Source organism: Anoplopoma fimbria, chromosome 24, assembly GCF_027596085.1.
Source record: "Anoplopoma fimbria isolate UVic2021 breed Golden Eagle Sablefish chromosome 24, Afim_UVic_2022, whole genome shotgun sequence".
Lineage (NCBI taxonomy): Eukaryota > Metazoa > Chordata > Actinopteri > Perciformes > Anoplopomatidae > Anoplopoma > Anoplopoma fimbria.
Window position 1 is genome coordinate 718,635 of NC_072472.1, and position 10,239 is coordinate 728,873.

The following is a 10,239-nucleotide window of genomic DNA, read 5'->3' on the forward strand; positions in this document are numbered from 1 at the left end:
TAGCTGTGTGCTTCGGGTCATTGTCTTGTTGGAAGGTGAACCTTCGGCCCAGTCTGAGGTCCTGAGCACTCTGGAGGAGGTTTTCTTCCAGGATATCTCTGTACTTGGCCGCATTCATCTTTCCTTCAATTGCAACCAGTCGTCCTGTCCCTGCAGCTGAAAAACACCCCCATAGCATGATGCTGCCACCACCATGTTTCACTGTTGGGATTGTATTGGGCAGGTGATGAGCAGTGCCTGGTTTTCTCCACACATACCGGCTTAGAATTAACGCCAAAAAGTTCAATCTTGGTCTCATCAGACCAGAGAATCTTATTTCTCATAGTTTGGGAGTCCTCCATGTGTTTTTTGGCAAACTCTATGCGGGCTTTCATATGTCTTGCACTGAGGAGAGGCTTCCGTCGGGCCACTCTGCCATAAAGCCCCGACTGGTGGAGGGCTGCAGTGATAGTTGACTTTGTGGAACTTTCTCCCATCTCCCTACTGCATCTCTGGAGCTCAGCCACAGTGATCTTTGGGTTCTTCTTTACCTCTCTCACCAAGGCTCTTCTCCCACGATTGCTCAGTTTGGCTGGACGGCCAGGTCTAGGAAGAGTTCTGGTCATCCCATACTTCTTCCATTTAAGGATTATGGAGGCCACTGTGCTCTTAGGAACCTTGAGTGCTGCAGAAATTCTTTTGTAACCTTGGCCAGATCTGTGCCTTGCCACAATTCTGTCTCTGAGCTCCTTGGGCAGTTCCTTCAACCTCATGATTCTCATTTGTTCTGACATGCACTGTGAGCTGTAAGGTCTTATATAGACAGGTGTGTGCCTTTCCTAATCAAGTCCAATCAGTTTAATTAAACACAGCTGGACTCCAATGAAGGAGTAGAACCATCTCAAGGAGGATCAGAAGAAATGGACAGCATGTGAGTTAAATATGAGTGTCACAGCAAAGGGTCTGAATACTTATGACCATGTGATATTTCAGTTTTTCTTTTTTAATAAATTTGCAAAAATTTCTACATTTCTGTTTTTTTCTGTCAAGATGGGTTGCTGAGTGTACATTAATGCAAAAAAAATAAAATGAACTTTTTCGATTTTAGCAAATGGCTGCAATGAAACAAAGGGTGAAAAATTTAAAGGGGTCTGAATACTTTCCGTACCCACTGTATATTTGTGTTGGTGTGCTGTTTACTTTTCTTGCTGTGTAGTTTGAGCTGATGTTGCCCTAGAAGGAACTCTACACTGCAGTAGCAAAAACAATGCAGCAGATGGAGCTGCACAACTGTACATGATCAAGTCTCTGCACTGGACCTCTGAATCACATTCATTCAAACATGTTTCCATACGAGGCTCATTCAGTCCTCAATCCGTAGAGTGTATGATATTTTTTATTGATTCTGTCAATGTGATTTATTCTGTCACCAGATGTTAAGGCTTGTACGGAGGCCCTGATGGTCATGGTCATTTATTTATCAACTTGCATTACCTCATAATATGTTTTTGCATTCCCTGTGATCCACAGAGGAAGGCTGGCTCTGGCTGTGACCACAGTGAGAGTGTGTGTCCACTCAGTAGTTCTGACTCGCTTTTAAAGAAAGCCGAGTTCTTTACACTGTGTCATGACAGCTGCTTCCTTGGCCGTGGGATGACACAGATTTAACCTTTGACTGTAGCTTAGTTAGTGGCTGTGCTTTGGTTTTTATGATTATTGCTATGATATTTTTGATTAGTATATTTTATGATTATGACATTGGTTTACAATGGGCGTAACTGCATGCTGTGGTTTTGACCTTTGTGTTGGCTGAGCACTGAAGCCGTTTCAATCCCCACTCGTCAGACACATTCATGCAGCATGAAGTGACACGCAAAGAAGAAGAAAATGTGATGTGATAAAATGCCTTAATAAATAGCTGTGCTATTCATCTGCCATTGGTGAGACCAGGCTGCAGTAGAAGCATCAAGACTTGACACAGTACAGCTACCAAAGCCATATCCATAGCATCATATACACAACCACATATACAGCCATAACCTGAGTCAGATCCATATTCACAGCCACAGCCTCACCCAGCACAGTCAGGCAGAAGAGTGGCAGCTATGCTCACATATAACTGGAATTGATCAACCCACCAAACCTTTGTATTGATCATGGGAACACAAACAGGAAAGATTGTGACCTTTCAATGACTCTGTAGCCCTGGAGTTGATACTTTACTTAAAACATTAAGAGCATTTTACCAACCACACATACAGCACATGTTAAAGGTGCTACAATAAGATCATTACAATAAGAATCATCCAATCGATTCGTCCATCCATTTACTATCTGATAATCCAGGGCCGGGTTGTGGTGGCAGCAAGCTAGCAAAACCTTCTAGCTATTCCTGGGGAACCCCAGGGCGTGAGGGTTGGGGTTGGGCTAGTAGCCACGACAGGCACCCATGACCTTCTGTCAACAACTCCTGACGACAGCTACCAAAATGGAGGCTTTGAACATGGCCCACTTGGATTCCATGTCCACAGCCTCCCCCAGGGTGCACCAAAAAATCTTCTGAAGGTGGGAACTGAAGACCTCGCTGACAGGGGCTTCAGTCAGAGTTTCCCAGTTCACCCTCAGTATACATCTGGATTTACCAGTTCTGTCTAGTAGTCCTCTCCGCCATATGATCCAACGCACCACCAGTTGGTGATCAGTCTGCTCCTCCCCCCCCCAGCTGCATGAGCTATATTAGCTATGTTTTGAATCTCTATTGCATTAACACTAACACAATACAAATTATACAATATAAAGCATCCTGTTATTTGCAGCAGGCCTATGCAAACTAAGATCCCTGGCTTTCTGTTAGTAAATAGACACTTTATAGATTTTCCCAGGAGAATCCCGTTAGCCGTTGGCTGTCCTGGATTCTTTTCTTGGTCACAGTTCTCCTGTATATCTACCAATTTATTACGGATTTCCACAACTCTTTCCTTTTTGTTTTCACAACTTGTTTCTGGCACTGTGCATAAGCCCTACTGTTTTCAAAAGTTTCCCAAAATTGGGCTTTGTCCGACGGTGTGGAAAGCCATCATGTGGTTAGCATCTCACAGCAACACGGTTTGGCTCTTCGGGCCTTTCTTATTAGAGTATGCCAGAGGTGGAAGATGCACTCAGATCTTTACTTAAGTAAAAGTAGTAATACCCCAGTGAATAATATATATTTTATTTTTCTCTGGGGTGAAAAATAGAATATATATTATATTATTTTGATCCCCAGAGATAAAATAAAATTATTAATATTAATCTTTAATAAAACACGAGCATTTAAAAATGATCTGCAAAGTAACTTCAGTTATCAAATAAATGTACTGGAGGGAAAAGGACAAAATTACCCTAATAGATATAGTGGAGTAGAGGTGTCAGAAAAAAATACTTACAGCACATACAGTAAAGTACCTCAAAATCTTACTTAAGTACAGCGCTTGAGTAAATGTACTAAGTTACGTTGTAGATGGTATAGAGCACTATACAACTACACAACCAGACACCAAAACCGGTGTCAAAATGCTGACCAGTAAACATCATTGTAGATGTTATTGTCGAGGTTCAGGACTGGCATGACACTTTAAACCAGTCTAATGTGAAATGTGAGGTGAGTTTTGCAGTTCTTCAGTTCTTCAGTTCTGAATTCTGAAACTTTATGTTATGAGCAGTAAGCCAAAACAGTTAAACTATGAACAAAAATAAAACTGTTGCATGTTGGGAGCTCAGGGGACTACATTGCCCCTTAATGGTCCACCAGTTTCATCACTGTGTGATCCAGTTGCCACAGCAGACAGTGTTAAATGTGATTAATGAGGTCCACTGTGAGCGGCTTCCATACAAAACACTTGTTAGATGATAATTAGCCCTCTGGGAGCAGAAAGAGAGGCCTAGTAATAGATGTGTATCAGAGCTCCGAGGATAACACTGGTACAGGCACTAATGTAAGCCCCTGGGATATACAGAGACCATCTTCATTGTCAATGCAGGATTAACCTTCGGCTGCTGACTTTCCAATATACTATGTTTTCGTCCACAGTAAGAAAATGAAGGAATTAAACGAGGTTTTTTTTATTGGGACATTCACGGCCTTAAACAACCCTGTCCTCTAGTCCCATCATTTAAACATAAAACATATGATGCAATTGACACATCCCCCATAAAACTGCGAACACACTACTTTTTGGCCTTCATAACATGACTTTTCTATCCATGTACTTATAGTCTGAGGATTTGTTCTAACTTTGTGTCAACAGTTTTGGGAAGAATCTCTCCTGACTGACATTTCCCCCATAATCAGGAATCTGGTCCATTAAGAAAAAGTGTGAAAGAATCCAACCCCATCCAACACTTTTGGTATGAACTAGAACATCAAATGCAGGCTAAGCCAGCAACGCTGTGAAACATACATCACACATACTTCTGTAGATTCAAAGAAAGTGGTCTGCAGGCTGGATTCTCTCATCTCTCCAGAGAGAGAGCCTCTCCCTGTCCATTGCACCCTGAACGCCTCACTGCAGTTTATAATTCTATTAACCTGCTGGTCACTGAGACGCCTGGGAGCCCAGAGGCCTCCAGGACTCTCATTACAGACACACACAAGGTTCCATCCTGACACACAAACCGAGATAAACTGGTTGAAAATATTTTAACTTGACAGAAAATAAAACAATGTTTTAATGTTAGTGTTGTTTTTCAATCGTCCAATGCAACTTTAAAGTTATCAGTAGTGAAAATAAAAATAATAATCCTCATAATCAATATCTAAACTGTATGACAATCTGATAATTAATTAACTATGATACATCTTTGTGTACAAACTGAAGTTTTGACTTAACGGCAGTGCTATCTAGTTAGATATATTTAAACATAATGATCATGAATATTCAAGACAAATTGTATTGTTTTACAGCAGAAGCCATTTAGAGAAGCTCCTCTCGTGAAATTGTTTGATGGACCAATGGATAAACAGACAATTGCACTTAACAAAAGCACAAACCAAGCCATATTAGTTATTATGATGCCTTGATTTGAAGGAGGGACAGATTGATGACATATCATGATCACTGATGGAATCCATGTCTATGATAATATGTTCACCATCTACAGATTTATTGAGTAATCAGGTTTAAACTGTGCCATCATCTTCTGCAAAGCTAACTTTCTTTGTGTGATTAGTTGACATTGTGTGATCTCAGCAGAAGAAAGGCCCTCAGGGTTCCCAACTCCCCTTGGCTGCAACCACTAATGATCAGACTGTTAACAATGCTGCAACAGGAAACAAACAAACAAACAGTATTCCACTACTTGTGGAAAGTTCTTAGACAGCTATCAAACTATTTAACATTCCACTGAATCGATTGTACAGATTCATAATGTATCATTTCAATGGTCATTGGCCCTACGTTTCAAACTATGGCGATCTATGCACCCCTCTGTGTCAGGGAAAGCATTTTCAGGTTAAGCTCATTACAAAGTGACTTTTAAAATGAAGCTTCTGTATCCACAGGAATTATACAGTTTCCGCGCATTACAGGCATACAGTCTCTTAAAAATAAAATTCAAACTTAGGTTTACTTAGTTTGTACGTTTACTTCTGCAGGTTAGGTTAAGGCAACAAAAGTACCTGTTTAAGCTTGGGAAAATATCAAGGTTTGGGTTTTAATATGTAATTTTGTTAGGTGACAAAACTAAGGTAAAGTAAGTCAACGTTGACTTGGTTTTACACGGGACACAAACAGCTGTCCCTTCCAAGCCCGGTGCGTCTCAAACAGACATTAAAGGGTGCCTCGCTGCGTCTCTATCAGATGGAGTTGGGTAACTGACCAAAAGTCGGTATTTGATGAAATGGGAGCAAAAACGGATTGACCTCCCAACGCTGACATAACTGAAGTCAAACCAAACCTGTGAGTATGGTAGTATAAGGTGATCCACTTCAGGTGAGACCATGGTGGGCCCTGGTGGACTACAGGTTAAGATGCCAACCATGAACCACAATGCCTCTGCTCATTTCCTGGCATCACTCTACTGTCAGCTATTGAATAGAGGCAAAACATGCTATATTTATTTGGAATAAGTAGATTTCTGTAAATAAATCTATATAGGCAGCTCAACAAGTAGCTTTAGGTTGAGTGACCCCAGGTCAAAACTATAAAGATGGTCACGTTGTCCCATATTATCGCTCAAATTGAAAGATTCTAAAAAATAGTTGGGAATAAAATGATGTATACATTACATTACATTACATTACATTACAATCATTTAGCAGACACTTTTATCCAAAGCGACTTACAGGAAGTGTGTTCAACATAGGTATTCAAGAGAACTACTAGTCACCAGAAGTCATAAGTGCATCTCCTTTCTTAAACAAGCATCTAAGAGCAGAAACCAGAGCAAAAGTATAGTGCAGAGGCAAATTACTACAAAAACAATAATTGCAACAGACTAATACGAATATAACAACTGCTACAAACTACTACGAATAGGATAAGTGCAGTAAACTAATACGAATGCAATAAGTGCAACGAGGAAGGCTCAGGGTAGTACTTCTTGAAGAGGTGAGGTTAAAGATGGGCAGTGACTCTGCTGTCCTGACGTCAGTGGGGAGTTCATTCCACCACTGTGGGGTCAGGACAGAAAAAAGCTGTGACCGGGTGGATCGGCCGCAGGGACCTCTGAGCGACGGGGCAACCAAACGCCCCGAGGCAGCAGAGAGGAGTGGTGGGGGGGTGTAGGGCTTGACCTGGAGATAGGAAGGAGCTGTTCCTCTCACTGCCCTGTAGGCTAGCACCAGAGTCTGTAACTGGATGCTCCTACAGGGAGCCAGTGTAGAGAACGGAGAAGGGAAGTTGTGTGGGAGAACTTGGGTCATTGAACACCAGACGAGCTGCAGCTTTCTGGACGAGCTCCAGAGGTCTGATGGCCGAATCCTCCTGATGTTGTAGAGGAGGAATCTGCAGGAGCGTGTGACCGATGCAATGTTTGCTGAGAGCGACAGTTGGTCGTCCAGGGTCACACCCAGATTCCTCACAGTCCGAGTTGGCGTCACCACGGCATCATCAATGGTGATGGACAGGTCTCGGTGCGGGCAACCCTTCCCCGGGAGGAACAGTAGCTCGGTTTTGTCCAGGTTGACCAAGGAAGTAATATTTTTAGCCCAAAGCGTTTAGTCTTAGTGCCAGCTTCAGAGGGTGGGGTTAATTAGTCAATGGTAACGTTGACTGTGAAGGGATTGGTGATACTGATAAAACACACAACACAATATAAATCAAAAGCAAGCACACTCTCCTCGACAAGTCAGAGCATCATCAGCTCTGAAGAGAAGACGGGAGGGGGAAAAGGTTGCTTTAGGCTCCACACAAAAACTATTCAATTGTTGTGATAGTTAGACATTACCTTTATTTTTTATTTTTTTCATTTGTTTGATGACATATTGAATTGCTCTGAGTCGTCTGTCAGTGGGTTTGTTGCAGGTACTGCTGTGTGATCTATTTCATTTAGTTTAGAATTACAAAGAAAGACAAATCTCACAAACTCTTTCGTTTACATTTTGTTTATTGTAATGAGTGTTTACAAGTCCTCAGAGGGTTTTGACAAACTCTCATCTTTTACAGAACCACACTGTTTTGGATGGATAACGTAACAATGCTAACACCTCTCAAACAGCCTATCGTGTTCCAGCTGGAGGGCTTCTATGTACCACCAGGCTATGGTGCCTTCTTGTTCTTCCTGGCTCTGATTTACTACATCGTAATGCTGTTGGCCAATGGTTTGGTGCTGTGTGTTATTGTCATGAACAGGAACCTGCACAGACCCATGTACATATTGGTTTGTAACCTCATAGTCTGTGATCTGCTGGGGGCCACCACGGTAGTGCCTTGCCTTATGATGCACTTCTTGATGGGCCAGAAGAAGATCGCCTACATCCCAGCCATCGCCCAGGCCCTCTCTGTGCACATGTACGGCGCCGCAATGCAGACTGTTATGGGCATCATGGCCTATGACAGGTATCGAAACGATCAGTGCATCAAGAAATCAGTCACCGATTAGAGTATTTTCCTGTCCTACATAAATAGTACAGGTTGACTCTGATTACTTTAGTGTTTCAGAAGTCTCAGTTTATAGAATTGAAATGTTCACTTTCATTTTTTTGGGTTCTGTTGTTTTCTCAATGGACACTGAATGTTGTTGTTGGTTGTTGGTTGTGCTTTGTCTCCCACTGCTCTAATGACAAGCTCATCTATACAAAGTAAAAAGCAGACATCCCTGTCCTATAAGATAAGATAAGATAAGATAAGATAATCCTTTATTAGTCCCGCAGCGGGGAAATTTGCAGACTTACAACAGCGTAGAGTAAAGTGCACACAAGAGACATAGTAGAAGAAGACAAGCTAAGAATAAAAAATAAAGAAATAAAAATAAAAATAAAATAAAACAAGTATTATAAATAAGCAATAAAAAAACAGTAGAAAAAAAAACAAAAAAAACAACAATAACTGAAATATTATATTTACAGACAGAGAAAAAAACAACAACTATTTTAACTATTTTTAACTTTCTTAACTATTATTGCACGGTGTAGTGTATTGCACAGGTTATTATTGTCATGTGGTCTGCTGGGAGCAGAGCTGGTTGTGCAGCCTGACAGCAGCAGGAAGGAAGGACCTGCGGTACCTCTCCTTCACACACCGGGGGTGAAGCAGCCGGTGGTGAAGGAGCTGCACAGAGCTGCCAGGGCGTCCTGCATGGGGGGGGAGGTATTGTTCATCAGGGATGATAGCTTGGCCATCACCCTCCTGTCTCCCACCACCTCCACCGTATCCAGTGGACACCCCAGCACACTGCTGGCCTTCCTGACAAGTTTGTTCAGTCTCTTCTTGTCAGCCGCTGAGATGCTGCTGCTCCAGCAGACCACTGCATAGAAGATGGCTGATGCCACCACGGAGTTGAAAAAGGTCTTCAGGAGTGCTCCCTGCACTCCAAAAGACCTCAGTCTCCTCAGCAGATACAGTCTGCTCTGACTACTATGGTGCTCATAGTAAAAAAAACATGTAAAACAAATAGATAGTAGTCCAAATAGATAATAAAATGCACAAGAGTGATTATAGTGTACCATACAACAGTGGTTCAAGTGGTGATGTGTTGTCAAGATATTGTTTTCTTAGAAACATAGAAAAAGCTTTTCTGCCAGAAAACATCCTCCACCAGCCTGGTCACTTTCTTGAAGTGTATTGGTTTATGCTTAGTGTATATGTTTGTATGTGAGCAAAGCCTATATAAGAGTCTTTAGGATATGATGCACACAGGAATGGCTAATACATGCTAATTTCTTGTTAAAATCTATCTGTAAATGGAAAAAGCTTTGTATTTTTTGATGTCTTTGACAATGCTCTCCCTCTGCAGGTACATTGCTGTGTGTGAACCACTCAGGTATCACGCCATCATGACATCGGCTCGGCTACAATCCTGCTGTGCTCTGGCTTGGTCGGTCGCTGGGCTGTGTATTGCTGTGCTCTTCATCTTACACATGAATGCCCCGCTGTGTGGCAATACACTCCGAGATGTCTACTGCAGCAACCGTGCTATCCTGAACCTGGCCTGCAGTCCCACCCCCATAAATGACATCTATGGTAAGTGCATCTGTTGAGAATAACAGAGCAAACACAGTGTGTGTTTTTGAATATTGTCCCTTGTGCCTAGTGAGGCAAATGGATGATAGAATGAGGTTGAAGGTTTTCATGATACCTAACTAACAGAATAATTGTAATTGTTGTGCTTGTTTTTCTAGGCCTGTCCATGTCCTGGTCTCTGACTACAAGCGTCTTCCTCATCATTGCTTTTTCCTACTTCAGAATCCTGCATGTGACTGTAAAACTAGGCCGATCCGACAGCAGAGTCCGCAGTAAGACCATTCAGACCTGCACACCCCACCTTGTTGTTTACGTACTCTATCAAATAGCTTCAGTGGTCATCATTTTAAGTTTCAGGTTCCCCTCACTCTCACAAAACATCAAGAAGTTCTTCAGCATCCTGGTTTTCATTGTATCACCAGCCATTAACCCCATTATATATGGATTGGTCAGTAAAGAGTTACGTGCTAGCATCATCAAGCATTTCACCAATTTACAAGCCCGTCAGAAAAGGATTAGAGCAGTTTAACTTCCTAAGGTCATGGAATTCCTTATAATTGTTTTTTAAGCCCATTTGACCTGTTTTTTAAGTTTTCTATAA

At 41.9% G+C, this 10,239-nt stretch overlaps 2 protein-coding genes across 2 annotated transcripts; both read left to right on the forward strand.

Annotated features, from left to right (window-relative positions):
* Positions 1-7,653: 7,653 nt before the first annotated feature.
* On the forward strand, positions 7,654-9,466 carry LOC129113799 (olfactory receptor 10G6-like; the record flags this gene model as incomplete). Its single annotated transcript, XM_054626276.1, has 2 exons — positions 7,654-8,015; positions 9,412-9,466. Coding segments are annotated over exons 1-2 (417 nt in total), but the record flags the coding sequence as incomplete, so codon positions are not given.
* A 28-nt stretch (positions 9,467-9,494) lies between these two features.
* LOC129113283 (olfactory receptor 52E4-like) lies at positions 9,495-10,239 on the forward strand. The gene is made up of 2 exons (XM_054625498.1): positions 9,495-9,638; positions 9,797-10,239. The coding sequence occupies exons 1-2, from the start codon at positions 9,536-9,538 to the stop codon at positions 10,165-10,167; spliced, it is 474 nt and encodes a 157-aa protein (XP_054481473.1). The 5' UTR covers positions 9,495-9,535; the 3' UTR covers positions 10,168-10,239.